A 21,026-nucleotide genomic window follows, 5' to 3' on the forward strand; every position below is an offset into this window, starting at 1 on the left:
AGCCTACCAGGGAACAGCGGGTTAACTGCCTTGTTCAGGGGCAGAATGACAGATTTTTACCTTGTCAGCTACGGGATTTGATCTAGCAACCTTTCAGGTTACTAGTCCAGCACTCTAACCACTAGGCTACCTGCCTCTAACCACTAGGCTACCTGCCTCTAACCACTAGGCTACCTGCCTCTAACCACTAGGCTACCTGCCTCTAACCACTAGGCTACCTGCCTCCCCTACACTCTAACCACTAGGCTACCTGCCTCTAACCACTAGGCTACCTGCCTCTAACCACTAGGCTACCTGCCTCCCCTACACTCTAACCACTAGGCTACCTGCCTCTAACCACTAGGCTACCTGCCTCTAACCACTAGGCTACCTGCCCCCCTTCACTCTAACCACTAGCCTACCTGCCGCCCCTACACTCTAACCACTAGGCTACCTGCCGCCCTACACTCTAACCACTAGACTACCTGCCGCCCCTACACTCTAACCACTAGGCTACCTGCCGCCCTACACTCTAACCACTAGACTACCTGCCGCCCCTACACTCTAACCACTAGCCTACCTGCCGCCCCACATAAAGGTGTCATGTTGATTTTAATTGATTGATTAGATGAATAATTGATTTAGATTAATTATCAATAATCTCAGTGTTTAACAGAACAACCACCACAATGACACAGTCCTGGTAGTCTTATCTTTTTATTTGTTTTTAAAACTCATAAACATTTCATCATTATCTTGCACAGATTTCATTTGGATATCAACATACAATGTTACCCAGTGGCCTGCCACTAATATTAGTAATAGCCATGACAATAATCATAATAATAATAATTACAGTAATACTCATTGCTGTTGACAATAAAACATACAAAGTTTTAGAATTCATGAAAAAGAGGAAATAATTGTGCCACATTATGACATAGAATGTTTGGCTTAGCCAGACTATCATTTATTTCAAAAAACTTAATTTGCATCTTTTTGCAAATGTTATTTTGTTTGTTTTCTTTATTTTTGTCCAGGCCGTTTCCGTCTGTTTCACTATAACAAGATCCCCTTACCGTACTGATGATTCAAATGACGTTTTCCTCAACAGAGACCTAGGGTGAAACAGCTCCCTACTCTCTACACAGAGACCTAGGGTGAAACAGCTCCCTACTCCCTACACAGAGACCTAGGGTGAAACAGCTCCCTACTCTCTACACAGAGACCTAGGGTGAAACAGCTCCCTACTCTCTACACAGAGACCTAGGGTGAAACGGCACCCTACTCTCTACACAGAGACCTAGGGTGAAACAGCTCCCTAGTCCCTACACAGAGACCTAGGGTGAAACAGCTCCCTACTCCCTACACAGAGACCTAGGGTGAAACAGCTCACTATTCCTACACAGAGACCTAGGGTGAAACAGCTCACTATTCCCTACACAGAGACCTAGGGTGAAACAGCTCCCTACACAGAGACCTAGGGTGAAACAGCTCCCTACTCCCTACACCGAGACCTAGGGTGAAACGGCACCCTACTCTCTACACAGAGACCTAGGGTGAAACAGCACCCTACTCCCTACACAGAGACCTAGGGTGAAACAGCACCCTACTCCCTACACAGAGACCTAGGGTGAAACGGCACCCTACTCCCTACACAGAGACCTAGGGTGAAACAGCTCTCTACACAGAGACCTAGGGTGAAACGGCACCCTACTCCCTACACAGAGACCTAGGGTGAAACGGCTCTCTACACAGAGACCTAGGGTGAAACGGCACCCTACTCCCTACACAGAGACCTAGGGTGAAACGGCTCTCTACACAGAGATCTAGGGTGAAACGGCACCCTACTCCCTACACAGAGACCTAGGGTGAAACAGCTCCCTACTCCCTACACAGAGACCTAGGGTGAAACAGCTCCCTACTCCCTACTCAGAGACCTAGGGTGAAACAGCTCTCTACACAGAGACCTAGGGTGAAACGGCACCCTACTCCCTACACAGAGACCTGAAACAGCACCCCCTACACAGAGACCTACACAGAGACCTAGGGTGAAACGGCACCCTCTCCCTACACAGAGACCTAGGGTGAAACAGCTCCCCCTCTACACAGAGACCTAGGGTGAAACAGCTCCCTACTCTCTACACAGAGACCTCTACTCCTACACAGAGACCTAGGGTGAAACGGCACCCTACTCTCTACACAGAGACCTAGGGTGAAACGGCACCCACCCTACAGAGACTAGGGAGAAACAGCCCTACACAGAGACCTAGGGTGAAACCGAAACAGCTCCCTACTCCCTACACAGAGACCTACTCTCTACACAGAGACCTAGGGTGCTCTCTACACAGAGACCTAGGGTGAAACGGCACCCTACTCCCTACACAGAGACCTAGGGTGAAACGGCACCCTACTCTCTACACAGAGACCTAGGGTGAAACGGCTCCCTACTCCCTACACAGAGACCTAGGGTGAAACAGCTCCCTACTCCCTACACAGAGACCTAGGGTGAAACAGCTCCCTACACAGAGACCTAGGGTGAAACAGCTCCCTACTCCCTACACAGAGACCTAGGGTGAAACAGCTCCCTACTCTCTACACAGAGACCTAGGGTGAAACAGCAGTTCCTGTAGATTTCAAGGAAAGATTATTATTTTTTTAATATGTTTTTTAACTATGTATATTGCAGTAAAGATAGTTGGTAAAAATACCCAAACGTTGCAGATTCCTGATCTTCACACATATAGATTTCAAGGAAAGATTATTATTTTTTAAATATATTTTTTAAACACAGTAAAAATAGGTGATCTTCTTTGAATGATTGTAACACACATTATATATATTATATATATAATTTTATTTTACCTTTATTTAACCAGGCAACCTCTTATTTTATTCTTAACTGCCTGTTCAGGGACCCAGATTTTACGTTGTCATCGGGGTTTGAACTCGCAACCTTCCAGTTATAGTCAACGTTCTAACCACTATACCCTGCCTCCCCATATATATATATATATATATATATATATATCATATTTTACAATACAGTTCAACAACATGTCTGGAAGTATTGGGAAATTAATGAGTATAAATAAAAGTTTAAAGTCATTTGAATTTTTTGTATATTTTTTTAAAAGTATCTTATATCATTTGTGGCAATGAGAGCGTTATGAAAAACTGGACATGAAGTATATATATATATAAAGTACACAGTACAGGGAGTTTTGGTGCAACAAACAAAATCCAAAATGTAAATCCAAATTCAGCATATCAAGGTGAAGTAGCTTCAGGATTTGGAGAACGACTGAATATATTCAACAAGTGGCCCAACGATCGAACCACGAGGCTACCTGCCGGCCACGATGTCTAAACGTTCAGTATTACCCGGCACCGCGGGAAAGTTAATACACAATACTTTGGAGTGAAAAAAAAAACAATTGTAATAAATACAAAACTGATTTTTTTTTAAACGCACAAATAAAGAAATATAAATATGGACTGAAAAACTCAATCGTATCGAAGTACCGTAAATATACTTTGGCAAAAAAGCAGTAACATAAAAATCACAGAGTTTCTGAACCCAGATGTGCAACATCAGAGACTTCCTGGAACGCTTGTGAAACAGACCAAGGGGGTCTGGGGGGTCTGGAGGGGTTGGGAGGGTCTGGAGGGGGTTGCGGGGGGTTGGCTGGAGGAGGTTGGGGGGTTAGCTGGAGGAGGTTGGGGGTTGGCTGGAGGAGGTTGGGGGTTGGGGGTAGACACATGTTGGCTGGAGGGTTGGCTGGAGGAGGTTGGGGGGTTGGGAGTAGAGACATGTTGGCTGGAGGGGTGGGGGTAGACACATGTTGGCTGGAGGGGTTGGGAGTAGACACATGTAGGCTAGAGGGTCGGGAGTAGAGACATGTTGGCTGGAGGGTTGTTGGGGGGTTGGGAGTAGAGACATGTTGGCTGGAGGGTTGGGAGTAGAGACATGTTGGCTGGAGGGGTTGGGGGTTGGGAGTAGAGACATGTTGGCTGGAGGGGGTGGGTAGTAGACACATGTTGGCTGGGGGGTTGGGGGTAGACACATGTAGGCTAGAGGGTTGGGAGTAGAGACATGTTGCTGGAGGAGGTTGGGGGTTGGGAGAAGAGACATGTTGCTGGGGGGTTGGGAGTAGAGACATGTTGCTGGAGGGGTTGGGGGTTGGGGGGACATGTTGGGAGGTTGGGGGCAATGGGAGGTTGGGAGTGGAGACATTTTGGCTGGAGGGGGTTGGGAGTGGAGACATGTTGGCTGGAGGGGTTGGAGAGGGGTTGGCTGGAGAAGGTTGGCTGGAGGGTTGGGAGGATGGGGTTGGGGGGGTAGAGACATGTTGGCTGGGGGGGTTGGGAGTGGAGACATTTTGGCTGGAGGGGTTGGGGGGATGGGGTTGGCTGGAGGGGTTGGGAGGATGGGACAGGGGTTGGCTGGGGGGTTGGGGAATGGGAGTTTTGGCTGGAATGGGGGTTGGGAGTGGAGACATTTTGGCTGGAGTGGTTGGCTGGGGGGTTGGCTGGAGAGTGGTTGGCTGGAGGGGTTGGGGGGTTGGGAGTAGAGACAGTTGGCTGGAGGTTGGGGGGGGGGTTGGCTGGAAGTGGTTGGCTGGAGGGGTTGGGGGTTGGGAGTTGGCTGGAAGTGGTTGGCTGGAGGGGTTGGGGGATGGGGTTGGCTGGAGGGTTGGGGGAGGGGTCGGCTGGAAGTGGTTGGCTGGAGGGGTTGGGATGGGGTTGGCTGGAAGTGGTTGGCAGTGGTTGGCTGGGAGGGGTTGGGGGGGTGGTTGGCTGGGGGAGGGGGTTGGTTGGGGTTGGGGGAGGGGCTGGAAGTGGTTGGCTGGAGGGTTGGCTGTAGGGGTTGGGGGATGGGGTTGGCTGGAAGTGGTTGGCTGGAGGTTGGCTGGGGGTTGGGGGGGGCTGGAGTGGTTGGCTGGAGGGGGTTGGCTGGAGGGGGTTGGGGAGGAGAGTTGGCTGGAAGTGGTTGGCTGGAGGGGGTTGGCTGGAATGGGGTTGGCTGTTCGGGGAGGGGTTGGCTGGAGGGGTAGGGGGCTGGCTGGAGGGGGCTGGGGGGCTGGGGGTTGGGGGATGGGGGTTGGCTGTAGGGGTTGGAATGGGGTTGGCTGGAGGGGTTGGCTGGGGATGGGGGTTGGCTGGATGGGGTGGCTGGGGGAATCGGCTGGGGTTGGCTGGAGGGGGTTGGGGGAATGGGGTTGTGGGGAGGGGGTTGGCTGGAGGGGGTTGGCTGTAGGGGGTTGGGGGTGGTGGACAATGTTCTTTTTTGTTTTATTTTCCTGTTTATACTGATTGTATTATTTATATTTAAACTCTCTATGTATTTCTTAGTTGTCTTCTCTTGAGTACAGGTTGTATAAACGTATATGAAATGGAAAATGTACCTGTAAACCCCCTAACAAAAAGATGTCAAAACAAATTAACAATTGGTCACAAAAAACTACTTTACATGGAAAGATTGACCTGATGACGTGTTCTGCACATGGGCAGTTCAGGACAACCGTTAGACCTGATGACATGTTCTGCACATGGGCAGTTCAGGACATCAGTTAGACCTGATGACGTGTTCTGCACATGGGCAGTTCAGGACATCAGTTAGACCTGATGACGTGTTCTGCACATGGGCAGTTCAGGACAGCCTTTAGACCTGATGACGTGTTCTGCACATGGGCAGTTCAGGACATCAGTTAGACCTGATGACGTGTTCTGCACATGGGCAGTTCAGGACATCAGTTAGACCTGATGACGTGTTCTGCACATGGGCAGTTCAGGACAGCCTTTAGACCTGATGACGTGTTCTGCACATGGGCAGTTCAGGACATCAGTTAGACCTGATGACGTGTTCTGCACATGGGCAGTTCAGGACAGCCTTTAGACCTGATGACGTGTTCTGCACATGGGCAGTTCAGGACATCAGTTAGACCTGATGACGTGTTCTGCACATGGGCAGTTCAGGACAGCCTTTAGACCTGATGACATGTTCTGCACATGGGCAGTTAGACCTGATGACGTGTTCTGACATCAGGTTCGATGGGCAGTTCTGACCGTTGACGTGTTCTGCACATGGGCAGTTCAGGACATCAGTTAGACCTGATGACGTGTTCTGCACATGAGCAGTTCAGGACATCAGTTAGACCTGATGACGTGTTCTGCACATGGGCAGTTCAGGACATCAGTTAGACCTGATGACGTGTTCTGCACATGGGCAGTTCAGGACAGCCTTTAGACCTGATGACGTGTTCTGCACATGGGCAGTTCAGGACATCAGTTAGACCTGATGACGTGTTCTGCACATGGGCAGTTCAGGACAGCCTTTAGACCTGATGACGTGTTCTGCACATGGGCAGTTCAGGACATCAGTTAGACCTGATGACATGTTCTGCACATGGGCAGTTCAGGACAGCCTTTAGACCTGATGACGTGTTCTGCACATGGGCAGTTCAGGACAGCCTTTAGACCTGATGACGTGTTCTGCACATGGGCAGTTCAGGACAACCTTTAGACCTGATGACGTGTTCTGCACATGGGCAGTTCAGGACAGCCTTTAGACCTGATGACGTGTTCTGCACATGGGCAGTTCAGGACAGCCTTTAGACCTGATGACGTGTTCTGCACATGGGCAGTTCTGATGACGTGTTCTGCACATGGGCAGTTCAGGACCTGACCTGACATGTTCTGCACATGTGTTCTGCAGTTCAGGACAGCCTTTAGACCTGATGACATGTTCTGCACATGGGCAGTTCAGGACAGCCTTTAGACCTGATGACGTGTTCTGCACATGGGCAGTTCAGGACAGCCTTTAGACCTGATGACATGTTCTGCACATGGGCAGTTCAGGACAGCCTTTAGACCTGATGACGTGTTCTGCACATGGGCAGTTCAGGACATCAGTTAGACCTGATGACGTGTTCTGCACATGGGCAGTTCAGGACATCAGTTAGACCTGATGACGTGTTCTGCACATGGGCAGTTCAGGACATCAGTTAGACCTGATGACGTGTTCTGCACATGAGCTTAGCGAGCCAACGTTGCCATGACATCGCCTACAAACATTATCGAGGATTTCTATTGGAGAAATAGTTTCTTCCTTCATACTGTCCTGTTATGGTAAAGACACTCTCTTGAGTAGTTATCAGACTGAGTACTGTAAGGCATGTTGTAATGGTAACCATGGTAAAGTGATGACATCACTCACGTCATCCAAAAACATGGCAGCCATTGGATGAGAACGACTTCCCACTCTCATTAAAGCCACAGGAGTTTGAGGCAGGCTGCGGTACTGCAGGCATTGTTTGCAAAAACAGGATTCTCCATTATAGTGAATTTGACATTTTTTGATCTTCGTGGTCAATCGTCGTGTAATTAAAAAACATTTTCAAAGACAGTCATGCTGCCAATAATTGCTTCTGAAACACCAGATGTATGTCCTCGAACCGATATATATTTTTCTATCGCAGGATAAGGATTAGTTGCTAATGACAGTCTGCAGACCGCGGTCGGCCTACAATGTGAGTTTATCAACGAGAAGGGGGCAGCACTGAGCTAGCCTGCAACGTCACATTCTGGAGTAGCTCAAACGGCTGCATGTCATGTCTCCATGAGACGCCATCTTACCCAAATTAATTTGGCTTCAATGCGCTATCGAGTCTTCACATAGGAATGAATTGTGACACGCGATCAATGGCTTTGTCCATTCATTGGTGCAGAGAGTCATGGTCCCGTTGTCTGTGGACGGATGTACTGTATCGAGAGCAGAAAGTCATTAACACTCAATAGTGCTGATCAATAAACGTGCTACAATGTAACTATGCGCTATCTTACCAGTTCCTATGGTCATTGCCACAGAGTTGGTGAAGACAGCACAAACAGATGTCACATTACATCTGGTCTGGTCTGTCTGGCGTTACTGTACGAGAGTCAAGCTGAATGTTTCTTTCAGACAACAAAGAAGAAGAAAACAAATCATTTGAATTCATCCATCCATCCGTTGGTTACTAGTTTGGGACTGAGATGAAAAACAATGAAAGACAATGAGTCAGTTTAGCCTGGTCCCAGATCTGTTGGTGCTGTCTTGCCAACTCATATGGACCTTGTCATGGATGTGGCTGTATACAGCACAAATAGATCTGGCGCCAGGCTATAGGATCGATTCCCTTCTGTTGTGACATCAGTCTATAGGATCGATTCCCTTCTGTTGTGACATCAGTCTATAGGATCGATTCCCTTCTGTTGTGACATCAGTCTATAGGATCGATTCTCTTCTGTTGTGACATCAGTCTATAGGATCGATTCCCTTCTGTTGTGACATCAGGCTACAGGATCGATTCCCTTCTGTTGTGACATCAGGCTATAGGATCGATTCTCTTCTGTTGTGACATCAGGCTATAGGAGCGATTCTCTTCTGTTGTGACATCAGGCTATAGGATCGATTCTCTTCTGTTGTGACATCAGGCTATAGGAGCGATTCTCTTCTGTTGTGACATCAGGCTACAGGATCGATTCTCTTCTGTTGTGACATCAGGCTATAGGATCGATTCTCTTCTGTTGTGACATCAGGCTATAGGATCGATTCCCTTCTGTTGTGACATCAGGCTATAGGATCGATTCCCTTCTGTTGTGACATCAGGCTATAGGATCGATTCTCTTCTGTTGTGACATCAGTCTATAGGATCGATTCCCTTCTGTTGTGACATCAGGCTATAGGATCGATTCCCTTCTGTTGTGACATCAGGCTATAGGATCGATTCACTTCTGTTGTGACATCAGGCTATAGGATCGATTCTCTTCTGTTGTGACATCAGGCAATAGGATCGATTCTCTTCTGTTGTGACATCAGGCTATAGGATCGATTCCCTTCTGTTGTGACATCAGTCTGTAGGTTCGATTCCCTTCTGTTGTGACATCAGGCTATAGGATCGATTCCCTTCTGTTGTGACATCAGGCTATAGGATCGATTCTCTTCTGTTGTGACATCAGTCTATAGGATCGATTCTCTTCTGTTGTGACATCAGGCTATACGATCGATTCTCTTCTGTTGTGACATCAGGCTATAGGATCGATTCTCTTCTGTTGTGACATCAGGCTATAGGATTGATTCTCTTCTGTTGTGACATCAGGCTATAGGATCGATTCTCTTCTGTTGTGACATCAGTCTATAGGATCGATTCTCTTCTGTTGTGACATCAGGCTATAGGATCGATTCTCTTCTGTTGTGACATCAGGCTATAGGATCGATTCCCTTCTGTTGTGACATCATGCTATAGGATCGATTCTCTTCTGTTGTGACATCAGGCTATAGGATCGATTCTCTTCTGTTGTGACATCAGGCTATAGGATCGATTCTCTTCTGTTGTGACATCATCACAACATCATCCTCTTCAGATGGGAGACAAGTACTGCAGTGGTCATGGTGAAGTCCAGGGATTCCCGAAAGGGGGGCCATGTTCAACGACGATAACTTAAAGTCCAATCTAGACTGAAATAACATCTATAGACATACACCTCACCCACAAAACTGGGCAGGGAGGAGAAGAAATTATATTTACAATACAAATGTATTTTAAAATGTTTCATTTTTCATTAACTCCTTTCAATTGAACACACACAAACACAATCCTGATTTATCAAAACATCTAACATTCCACGTTTTATGGTTCATATATATCCTCATTCTGTCCTCTGTATAACTATCAAAACAACCTCATAAAGTCAGAGAAACCACTGGTTAGAATGATACAAAAACACTCTTCTCTCTCTCTAGGATCTCTCTCTGTTGTCTCTCTCTCTCTGTTCTCAGTCTCTCTCTCTCTCTCTCTCTCAGGCTCTCTCTCTCTTTCTCTCTGACATCAGGCTCTCTCTCTCTCTCTCTCTCTCTCTCTCTCTTCTCTCTCTCTCTCTCTCGATTCTCTCTGTTGTGACATCTCTCGATTCCTTCTCTGACATCAGGCTCTAGGATCGATTCTCTTCTGTTGTGACATCAGGCTCGATTCTCTTCTGTTGTGACATCAGGCTATCTCGATTCTCTTCTCTTCATCATTCATCTCTTCAGATGGGAGACAAGTTCAGCTTTTACAGTGTGATTAGACTGAAATAACATCTATAGAAATGTAAAGGTAATGTAGTCGAGACTGCATTCACGGTAAACACTGCGTAATGTCGGCTCAAATTTTCCTTCACATTTCTATCGTGGGGAATCTGTAAAAGCTTCAGCTTTCCTTTACATTTCTATCGTGGGGAATCTGTAAAAGCTTCAGCTTTCCTTTACATTTCTATTGTGGGGAATCTGTAAAAGCTTCAGCTTTCCTTTACATTTCTATCGTGGGGAATCTGTAAAAGCTTCAGCTTTCCTTTACATTTCTATCGTGGGAATCTGTAAAAGCATTCAGCGTAATGTCGGCTCTTTACATTTCTATCGTGGGGAATCTGTAAAAGCTTCAGCTTTCCTTTACATTTCTATTGTGGGGAATCTGTAAAAGCTTCAGCTTTCCTTTACATTTCTATGTGGGGAATCTGTAAAAGCTTCAGCTTTCCTTTACATTTCTATCGTGGGGAATCTGTAAAAGCTTCAGCTTTCCTTTACATTTCTATCGTGGGGAATCTGTAAAAGCTTCAGCTTTCCTTTACATTTCTATCGTGGGGAATCTGTAAATGCTACAGCTTTCCTTTACATTTCTATCGTGGGGAATCTGTAAAAGCTTCAGCTTTCCTTTACATTTCTATCGTGGGGAATCTGTAAAAGCTTCAGCTTTCCTTTACATTTCTATCGTGGGGAATCTGTAAAAGCTTCAGCTTTCCTTTACATTTCTATCGTGGGGAATCTGTAAAAGCTTCAGCTTTCCTTTACATTTCTATCGTGGGGAATCTGTAAAAGCTTCAGCTTTCCTTTACATTTCTATCGTGGGGAATCTGTAAATGCTACAGCTTTCCTTTACATTTCTATCGTGGGGAATCTGTAAATGCTACAGCTTTCCTTTTGAACAGAGTTCTAAATATCCACTTTGAATGCTTTCGGTTAAAGATTCATTGCCTCTATTCAAAACGACTGGGCTCTGGTTCATTGGGCTCTGGTTCATTGGGCTCTGGTTTCGAGAGATTACATGGGCTTGGAGGTATTATTTTAAGCTTAAAAACACAATTCCTAAGTGTAAAGTGTAAAAGGGCCAGAAACGTCTCTTTTAAGTTGGTGTAAATAGAACATCTTAAAATCCTAGAACACTCAGAACCCTAGAACACTCAGAACCCTAGATCACTCAGGAAGAACCATAGAACACTCAGAACCATAGAACACTCAGAATCCTAGAACACTCAGAACCCTAGAACACTCAGAACCCTAGATCACTCAGAACCATAGAACACTCAGAACCCTAGAACACTCAGAACCATAGAACACACAGAACCCTAGAACACTCAGAACCCTAGAACACTCAGAACCCTAGAACACTCAGAACCATAGAACACTCAGACAGCATACAAACAACTCAATGCTCTAAACATCATATCTTAAACATGGATTTGGCAGAGAGAGAAATGGTGAGGAGGAGGAAGTCTGTTCTGTGGCTCAGAATGAATTCATGTCAAATGTCTGTCTGACTGAAGGGAATCTATTCACTGTGACACACAATGTCAATGTCTGACTGGAGGGAAGCTATTCACTGTGACACACAATGTCAATGTCTGACTGGAGGGAAGCTATTCACTGTGACACGCAATGTCAATGTCTGACTGGAGGGAAGCTATTCACTGTGACACACAATGTCAATGTCTGACTGGAGGGAAGCTATTCACTGTGACACACAATGTCAATGTCTGACTGGAGGGAAGCTATTCACTGTGACACACAATGTCAATGTCTGACTGGAGGGAAGCTATTCACTGTGACACGCAATGTCAATGTCTGACTGGAGGGAAGCTATTCACTGTGACACGCAATGTCAATGTCTGACTGGAGGGAAGCTATTCACTGTGACACGCAATGTCAATGTCTGACTGAAGGGAAGCTATTCACTGTGACACACAATGTCAATGTCTGACTGGAGGGAAGCTATTCACTGTGACACACATCTTTGTTTACTGCATTCTTCTGATATATCTTCTGAGGGGTCCTCCTCGAGAGCAACACTTTTCTTTGACTTTTGGCAGTTTGTTTTGATGCAAACACTGGTTCACTGTGAGGAGTTGATGAGCAATACACTGACTGAGAGAAACAGACCTGTAGATATTATCATGCAACTGACTGATCACTGACATTAAATACAAAGAGGTGTGTGTGTGTGTCTACCTGTGTGTGTCTACCTGTGTGTGTCTACCTGTGTGTGTCTACCTGTGTGTGTATGTAAAGTTTTAAACTGTGCGTGTGTGTGCTGCTCATGTTCTGTACAGTTTGTAGTTTTGTGTCTTTCGAGAACAGATCTAATATTGATTGTACGCCTCAAAATCAATCATGTATTCTCTCCCGAGGTTGCAGTCTCCTCCCCTTCCTCCTCTAGGGCCTCTGTAATTGAACCGTGAGCCTGTAGCTCCTCCCCTCTCCCTGCGCGTGATAGGACCTCTATCCAGCGGCGCTGTAGCTCCTCCCCGTCGGCGCTGAAGTAGAGCGTAAGGTGTGATTGGCTGATTTTGAAGGCAAAGCGGCGTTCCAGGCGGTCACATGACTCAGGAAGGGAGACCTCGAAGCCAATCAGAGGGACAGAGCGCTGGGCTTTCACATCCTGGGTGCACAGGGGAGGAAGTGGGCAGAACAGAGAGTGCAGACAGAGAGGACAAAGAGAGAGGACAGGACAGACAGAGAGGACAGAAAGAGAGGACAGAGAGAGAGGACAGAAAGAGATGACAGAGAGAGAGAGGACAGAAAGAGAGAGAGGACAGAAAGAGAGGACAGAGAGAGAGGACAGAGAGAGAGGACAGAGAGAGACAGACAGAGAGAGAGGACAGACAGAGATGACAGACAGAGAGGACAGACAGAGAGGACAGAAAGACAGAGATGACAGAGAGAGAGATGACAGAGAGAGAGACAGACATAGAGAGAGAGGACAGAGAGAGAACTGACAGAGAGGACAGAGAGAGAGGACAGACAGAGATGACAGAGAGAGACAGACAGAGAGAGAGGACAGACAGAGAGGACAGAGAGAGGACAGAGAGAGGACAGACAGAGAGAGGACAGAAAGAGAGGTGTAGAGAGGTGTAATAACAGGTTAATAGGGGCTAATAACAGGTTAATAGTGGTGTAATAACAGGTTAATAGGGGTGTTATAACAGGTTAATAAGAGGTGTTATAACAGGTTAATAGGGGCTAATAACAGGTTAATATTGGTGTAATAACAGGTTAATAGAGGTGTTATAACAGGTTAATAGTAATAACAGGTGTTATAACAGGTTAATAGGAAGTGTTATAACAGGTTAATAGGGGTGTTATAACAGGTTAATAGAGGTGTTATAACAGGTTAATAGGTTAAAGTGTTATAACAGGTTAATAGAGGTGTTATAACAGGTTAATAGGGGTGTTATAACAGGTTAATAGGGTGTAATAACAGGTTAATAGGGAGTGTAATAACAGGTTAATAGGGGCTAATAACAGGTTAATAGGGGCTAATAACAGGTTAATAGGGAGTGTAATAACAGGTTAATAGAGGTGTTATAACAGGTTAATAGAGGTGTTATAACAGGTCATCTCACCTGAGGATAACAGGTTAATAGGGAGTGTAATAACAGGGGCACCAGTGGTTCATTCTCTGGGATGACAAACCAGGCAGGTTTCTGCCAGCCTCTGCCTGTAATAACAGGTTAACTCCAGGTTAATAGGGGCCATGTGGTGGAGGAAGCTATAACAGGTTCACACTGTTCTCTGCTGCCACCGACGCACCTGTTTCTGGATGACAAACCACACACACACACACCCACACACACACACACACACACACACTGCCACCACACACACACACACACACACACACACACACACACACACACACACACACACACACACACACACACACACGCACGCACGCACGCACGCACACACACACACACACACTGCGTTAGAGACCACTCTCCGTTAATGTTGTGCAGCTTGGTCTTATTTTCCACAAGCGTAGTGTTTTATCCCTGACAAAAGGCCCGGACTCTAGAATTACTGTTCTATTTCATATATTTCTATCCTCTTGTCTTCCCTTGTTCTTTTTAAGTACAGTTTTAAAAAATTTGGAAAGTATTTGACATAAATGCATTTGACCAAGGGCCTCCAGTCAGGACCTCCAGCAAATCAAATCAAATCAAATTTTATTAGTCACATGCGCCGAATACAACAGGTGTAGGTAGACCTTAGTACGAGCCCCCAACAGTGAAATGCCCCTTAGCCCCTTACGAGCCCCCTTACGAGCCCCTTACGAGCCCCCATAAGCCCCTTACGAGCCCCTTACGAGCCCCCATAGCCCCCTAGCCCCTTACGAGCCCCCATACGAGCCCCCTAACGAGCCCCTTACGAGCCCCTTAACCCCCTACGAAGCCCCCCCCTTACGAACCCCAACAATGTTTAGGTTTAGCAGTAAAAAAAAACAAGTAATTAAAGAGCAGCAGTAAAATAACAATAGCGAGAGTATATACAGGGGGGTGGGTACTGGTACAGAGTCAATGTGCAGGGGCACCGGTTCATTTAGGTAATATGTACATGTAGGTAGAGTTATTAAAGTGACTATGCACAGATGACAACAACAGAGAGTAGCAGCAGCGTAAAAGAGGGGAGGGGGCAATGCAAATAGTCTGGGTAGCCATTTGATTAGGTGTTCAGGAGTCTTATGGCTTGGAGGTAGAAGCTGTTTAGAAGCCTCTTGGAGCCAGACTTGGCACTCCGAGTTTTTTTTAGGGCCTTCCTCTGACACCGTCTGGTATAGAGGTCCTGGGTGGCAGGAAGCTTGGTGGCCCTACTGGGCGGAGGCTGAGCAGTTGCCATACCAGGCAGTGACGCAACCAGTCAGGATGCTCTCGATGGTGCAGCTGTAGAACCTTTTGAGGATCTGAGGACCCATGCCAAGTCTTTTCAGTCTCCTGAGGGGGAATAGGCTTTGCCGTGCCCTCTTCACGACTGTCTTGGTGTGCTTGAACCATGTTAGTTTGTTGGTGATGTGGATACCAAGGAACTTGAAGCTCTCAACCTGCTCCACTGCAGCCCCGTCGATGAGAATAGGGGTGTGCTCGGTCTTATTTTTCTTGTAGTCCATAATCATCTCCTTTGTCTTGATCACATTGAGGGAGAGGTTGTTGTCCTGGCACCACACGGCCAGGTCTCTGACCTCCTCCCGATAGGCTGTCTCGTCGTTGTCGGTGATCAGACTTACTTAATAATGGTGTTGGAGTCGTGCCTGGCCGTGCAGTCATGAGTGAACAGGGAGAACAGGAAGGGACTAAGCACGCACCCCTGAGGGTTCCCAGTGTTGAGGATCAGCATGGCGGATGGCTGTTACCTACCCTCACCACCTGGGGGCGGCCCTCCAGGAAGTCCAGAATCCAGTTGCAGAGGAAGGTGTTTAGTCCCAGGGTCCTTAGCTTATTGATGAGATTTGAGGGCACTATGGTGTTGAACGCTGAGCTGTAGTCAATGAATAGCATTCTCACATAGGTGCTCCTTTTGTTCCGGTGGGAAAGGGCAGTGTGGAGTGCAATAGAGATCGCATCATCTGTGGATTTGTTGGGGCGTTTTGCAAATTGGTGTGGGTCTAGGGTTTCTGGGATAATGCTGTTTCTGTGAGCCATTACCAGCCTTTCAAAGCACTTCATGGCTACAGATGTGAGCGCTATGGGTCAGTAGTCATTTAGGCAGGTTACCTTAGTGTTCTTGGGCACAGGCACTATGGTGGTCTGCTTAAAACATGTTGGTATTAGACTCGGACAGTGAGAGGTTGAAAATGTCAGTTAAGACACTTGCCAGTTGGTCAGCGCATGCTCACAGTACACCTCCTGGTAATCCGTCTGGCCCTTCGGCATTGTGAATGTTGACCTTTCTTACTCACATCAGCTGCGGAGAGCGTGATTACACAGTCTCCTGGAACAGCTGGTGCTCTCATGCATGTTTCAGTGTTATTTGTCTTGAAGCGAGCATAGAGGTAGTTTAACTCGTCTGGTAGTCTTGTGTCACTGGGCAGCTCTTGGCTGTGCTTCCATTTGTAGTCTGTAATAGTTTGCCCTGCGACATCAGACGAGTGTCAGAGCCGGTGTAGTACGATTCGATCTGAGTCCTGTGTTGACGTTTTGCTTGTTTGATGGGTCGTCTGAGGGCATAGCAGTATTTCTTATAAGCTTACGGGTTAGAGTCCCGCTCCTTGAAAACGGCTGCTCTACCCTGTAGCTCAATGCGGATGTTGCCTGTAATCCATGGCTTCTGGTTGGGGTATGTACGTACGGTCACTGTGGGGACGACGTCATCGATGCACTTATTGACGAAGGCAATGACTAATGCGGTGTGCTCCTCAATGCCATCGGAGGAATCCCGGAACATATTCCAGTCTGTGCTAGCAAAACAGTCCTGTAGCTTAGCATCTGCTTCATCTGACCACTTTTTTATTGATCTAGTCACTGGTGCGTCCTGCTTTAATGGAGGGTGAGGGAGAGTTTTGTATGTGTGTGTGGAGTAAAGGTGATCCAGAGGTTTTTTTCCCTCTGGTTGCACATTTAACATGCTAATAGAAATGAGGTGAAACTGATTTAAGTTTCCCTGCATTAAAGTCCCCGGCCACTAGGAGCGCCGCCTCTGGGTGAGCGTTTTCTTGTTTGCTTATGGTGGAATAGAGCTCATTCAATGCTGTTTTAGTGCCAACCTCTGACTGTGGTGGTATGTAAACAGCTACGAAAAATACAGATGAAAACTGTCTCGGTTGATAGTGTGGTCTACAGCTTATCATGAGATACTCTACCTCAGACTCGAGACTTCCTTAGATATCGTGCACCAGCTGTTATTTACAAAAATAGTTAGCATTGGGTCGCTAGTTAGCATTGGGTCGCTAGTTAGAATTGGTTCGCTAATTAGCATTGGGTCGCTAGTTAGCATTGGGTCGCAAAACTCCCTCTAACTTTCTTCATACTGGACAAAGATACATGAAAATGGTATCCACAAGTTCATCTGACCCTGTGGAAGTAGATCAAATCCAGAAGCATCCCTTTTTCTACGGCAGTCAGGATCCTGTTATGTACCTCTAGTATTGACCGTCGTCTGTTTATGCTGCAGGTCAGGCTGGCGGGGGAGGGGGGAACCCCCACTAGGGTTGTGTAGCAGTCGATGCACACCCTGTTAGCCCTGTTGTTGTCGTAGAGCAGACGGGCCCTGAACTCTGAACACTTTCCACACACCACCTGGGACACACAGAGAGAGGAGGTGTACCTCCATATTAACATGTATTACACCTGGGATACACAGAGAGGAGGTTTACCTCCATATTAACATGTATTACACCTGGGATACACACAGAGAGGAGGTTTACCTCCATATTAACATGTATTACACCTGGGATACACACAGAGAGCTCAGGTGTAGGAGACAAGAAGCAGTTCACTGACGACAAGCCATCGATGGAAAATTAGGTGCATCCTCTTCAATATCAGAACAAATAGGAACAACTCACTCAATTAAAAAAAAAAAACTCTTGATTTGACCATATTTTTAAAACTCTTTATTGAGTATTGAGCAAGATGGGGGAGGGGTGGAGGGGAGGGGACAACATTTCATCCAATGAGAGTCAAGGTACAGCCCAAAACCCAAAACTCTCACTCAATAGTGATCAACATGTTCATCTTAATTTTATATATATATGAAAACCTTTTTAAAATCAAGAGTTTTTAATATTGAGTCGTGTCTACTTCTTCAGGAGTAGAGCGACTGACATAATCAGGTCACATGTACATAACATCATGATTTGATTGGAGACGTACGTGTCACATGTACATAACATCATGATTTGATTGGAGACGTACGTGTCACATGTACATAACATCGAGATTTGATTGGAGACATACGTGTCACATGTACATAACATCATGATTTGATTGGAGACATACGTGTCCACAGGCTTTGCAGTGGTGACGTCTCTTGGTGATGGAGTTGAACGGCTCCTGGCACTTCATACACAGAGTCACCTCCTTCTCACGGATCGGAGTGGGGGCACGCTTCCCCAGCTCGGAACAATTCTGAGAGAGAGAGAGAGGGAATGAGTGAGAGAAGGAGAGACGTATGAGAGAGGGAATGAGTGAGAGAAGGAGAGACGTATGAGAGAGGGAATGAGTGAGAGAACATCATGAGAGGGAATGAGTGAGAGAAGGAGAGACGTATGAGAGAGGAATGAGTGAGTGGAGAGAGAGAGAGGGAATGAGTGAGAGAAGGAGAGACGTATGAGAGAGGGAATGAGTGAGAGAAGGAGAGACGTATGAGAGAGGGAATGAGTGAGAGAAGGAGAGACGTATGAGAGAGGGAATGAGTGAGAGAAGGAGAGACGTATGAGAGAGGGAATGAGTGAGAGAAGGAGAGACGTATGAGAGAGGGAATGAGTGAGAGAAGGAGAGACGTATGAGAGAGGGAATGAGTGAGAGAAGGAGAGACGTATGAGAGAGGGAATGAGTGAGAGAAGGAGAGACGTATGAGAGAGGGAATGAGTGAGAGAAGGAGAGACGTATGAGAGAGGGAATGAGTGAGAGAAGGAGAGACGTATGAGAGAGGGAATGAGTGAGAGAAGGAGAGAAGTGTGAGAGAGAGAGACAGAGAGAGAGGGAGACAAGAGACAGCGATAGGATCTCACAGAGGAAGGCACTTCAGCCACAGAAGCTGAAAGGCAGACATGTCATAGTGTTAAGAGAACAAGGTGGAAGAACTATCGGGAATACTGCTTAACTCTTTCACATCTACTCAAGTGCCTAATGGTTAGGGGTTATACTGGGGTTAGGGGTTATACTGGGGTTAGGGGTTATACTGGGGTTAGGGGTTATACTGGGGTTATAGGCTAGGGGGTTCGTGGTTATCCTGGGGTTATAGGCTCGGAGGTTAGGGGTTATACTGGGGTTAGGGGTTATCCTGGGGTTATAGGCTAGGGGGTTAGGGGTTATCCTGGGGTTATAGGCTAGGGGGTTAGGGGTTCTACTGGGGTTATAGGCTAGGGGGTTAGGGGTTCTACTGGGGTTATAGGCTAGGGGGTTAGTGGTTATCCTGGGGTTAGGGGTTATACTGGGGTTATGGGTTATACTGGGGTTATAGGCTAGGGGGTTCGTGGTTATCCTGGGGTTATAGGCTAGGAGGTTAGGGGTTATACTGGGGTTAGGGGTTATCCTGGGGTTATAGGCTAGGGGGTTAGTGGTTATCCTGGGGTTAGGGGTTATACTGGGGTTATAGGCTAGGGGGTTAGTGGTTATCCTGGGGTTATAGGCTAGGAGGTTAGTGGTTATACTGGGGTTATGGGTTATACTGGGGTTATAGGCTAGGGGGTTAGTGGTTATCCTGGGGTTATAGGCTAGGAGGTTAGTGGTTATACTGGGGTTATGGGTTATACTGGGGTTATAGGCTAGGGGGTTAGTGGTTATCCTGGGGTTAGGGGTTATACTGGGGTTATAGGCTAGGGGGTTAGTGGTTATCCTGGGGTTAGGGGTTATACTGGGGTTATAGGCTAGGGGGTTAGTGGTTATCCTGGGGTTAGGGGTTATACTGGCGTTATAGGCTAGGAGGTTAGTGGTTATACCGGGGTTATGGGCTAGGGGGTTAGTGGTTATACTGGGGTTAGGGGTTATACTGGGGTTATAGGCTAGGGGGTTAGGGGTTATCCTGGGGTTATAGGCTAGGGGTTAGTGGTTATACTGGGGTTAGGGGTTATAGGCTAGGAGGTTAGTGGTTTTACTGGGGTTATAGGCAAGGGGTTATAGGCTAGGGGGTTAGTGGTTATACTGGGGTTATAGGCTAGGGGGTTACTGGTTATCCTGGGGTTAGGGGTTATACTGGGGTTATAGGCTAGGGGGTTAGTGGTTATACTGGGGTTATAGGCTAGGGGGTTAGTGGTTATACTGGGGTTAGGGGTTATACTGGGGTTATAGGCTAGGGGGTTAGTGGTTATACTGGGGTTATAGGCTAGGGGGTTAGTGGTTATACTGGGGTTGTAGGCTAGGGGGTTAGGGGTTATCCTGGGGTTAGGGGTTATACTGGGGTTATAGGCTAGGAGGTTAGTGGTTATACTGGGGTTATAGGCTAGGGGGTTAGGGGTTATACTGGGGTTATGGGTTATACTGGGGTTATAGGCTAGGGGATTAGGAGTTATACTGGGGTTAGGGGTTATACTGGGGTTATAGGCAAGGGGTTATGGGTTATACTGGGGTTAGGGGTTATACTAGGGTTATAGGCTAGGGGGTTAGTGGTTATCCTGGGGTTAGGGGTTATACTGGGGTTAGGGGTTATACTGGGGTTATAGGCAAGGGGTTAGTGGTTATCCTGGGGTTAGGGGTTATACTAGGGTTATAGGCTAGGGGGTTAGGGGTTATACTGGGGTTAGGGGTTATACTGGGGTTATAGGCTAGGGGGTTAGGTGTTATACTGGGGTTATAGGCTAGAGGGTTAAGGGTTATACTGGGGTTATAGGCTAGGGGGTTAAGGGTTATACTGGGGTTATAGGCTAGGGGGTTAGGGGTTATACTGGGGTTAGATGATAGGGGTTACGTGGGGTTAGAGACTAGGGGGTAGGAGGTATGCTGGGTTAGATAATAGGGGGTAGGAGGTATGCTGGGTTAGAGACTAGGGGGTAGGAGGTATGCTGGGTTAGAGACTAGGGGGTAGGAGGTATGCTGGGTTAGAGACTAGGGGGTAGGAGGTATGCTGGGTTAGAGTTAAGGGTTATGCTAGGGTTAGATGCTAGGGGTTAAGGGTTATGCTGGGGTTAGATGCTAGGGGATAAGGGTTTTGCTGGGGTTAGATGCTAGGGTTTAAGGGTTATGATGGAGTTAGATGCTAGGGGTTAAGGGTTATGCTGGGGTTAGATGCTAGGGGTTAAGGGTTATGCTGGGGTTAGATACTA

At 47.0% G+C, this 21,026-nt stretch overlaps 1 protein-coding gene and 2 long non-coding RNA genes across 53 annotated transcripts in view; all 3 read right to left on the minus strand.

Moving 5' to 3' along the window:
• Nucleotides 1–683: 683 nt before the first annotated feature.
• LOC127913087 (uncharacterized) lies at nucleotides 684–2,718 on the minus strand. Of its 13 annotated transcripts, XR_008084614.1 has the most exons (5): nucleotides 2,335–2,718; nucleotides 2,153–2,189; nucleotides 1,393–1,986; nucleotides 1,320–1,356; nucleotides 684–1,245 (listed from the first exon to the last, which is right to left on the minus strand). It is a non-coding gene; the product is annotated as an uncharacterized LOC127913087 (long non-coding RNA). The 13 variants fall into 13 exon arrangements; XR_008084606.1 differs by having other exon boundaries at nucleotides 684–1,986; nucleotides 2,335–2,482; nucleotides 2,513–2,718; XR_008084612.1 differs by having other exon boundaries at nucleotides 684–1,356; nucleotides 1,430–1,986.
• A 2,456-nt stretch (nucleotides 2,719–5,174) lies between these two features.
• Nucleotides 5,175–9,768, minus strand: LOC127913088 (uncharacterized). 39 transcript variants are annotated; one of them, XR_008084650.1, is made up of 6 exons: nucleotides 6,717–9,768; nucleotides 6,500–6,599; nucleotides 6,416–6,453; nucleotides 6,140–6,369; nucleotides 5,559–5,972; nucleotides 5,175–5,512 (listed from the first exon to the last, which is right to left on the minus strand). It is a non-coding gene; the product is annotated as an uncharacterized LOC127913088 (long non-coding RNA). The 39 variants fall into 39 exon arrangements; XR_008084631.1 differs by having other exon boundaries at nucleotides 6,140–6,599; nucleotides 6,717–6,808; nucleotides 6,993–9,768; XR_008084627.1 differs by having other exon boundaries at nucleotides 6,140–6,599; nucleotides 6,717–6,808; nucleotides 6,947–9,768.
• A 2,672-nt stretch (nucleotides 9,769–12,440) lies between these two features.
• The window catches only part of LOC127912974 (FYVE, RhoGEF and PH domain-containing protein 1-like), a 35,467-nt gene continuing 26,881 nt past the window's right edge, over nucleotides 12,441–21,026 (minus strand). The window contains exons 11-13 of the mRNA XM_052484165.1: nucleotides 18,043–18,171; nucleotides 17,116–17,340; nucleotides 12,441–12,710 (exon numbers count right to left, since the gene is read on the minus strand). Of these exons, the coding sequence (XP_052340125.1) occupies nucleotides 12,441–12,710; nucleotides 17,116–17,340; nucleotides 18,043–18,171 (624 nt within the window). The remainder of the gene's footprint in view (nucleotides 12,711–17,115; nucleotides 17,341–18,042; nucleotides 18,172–21,026) is intronic.

The sequence above is a fragment of the Oncorhynchus keta genome, chromosome 28, assembly GCF_023373465.1.
Source record: "Oncorhynchus keta strain PuntledgeMale-10-30-2019 chromosome 28, Oket_V2, whole genome shotgun sequence".
NCBI lineage: Eukaryota > Metazoa > Chordata > Actinopteri > Salmoniformes > Salmonidae > Oncorhynchus > Oncorhynchus keta.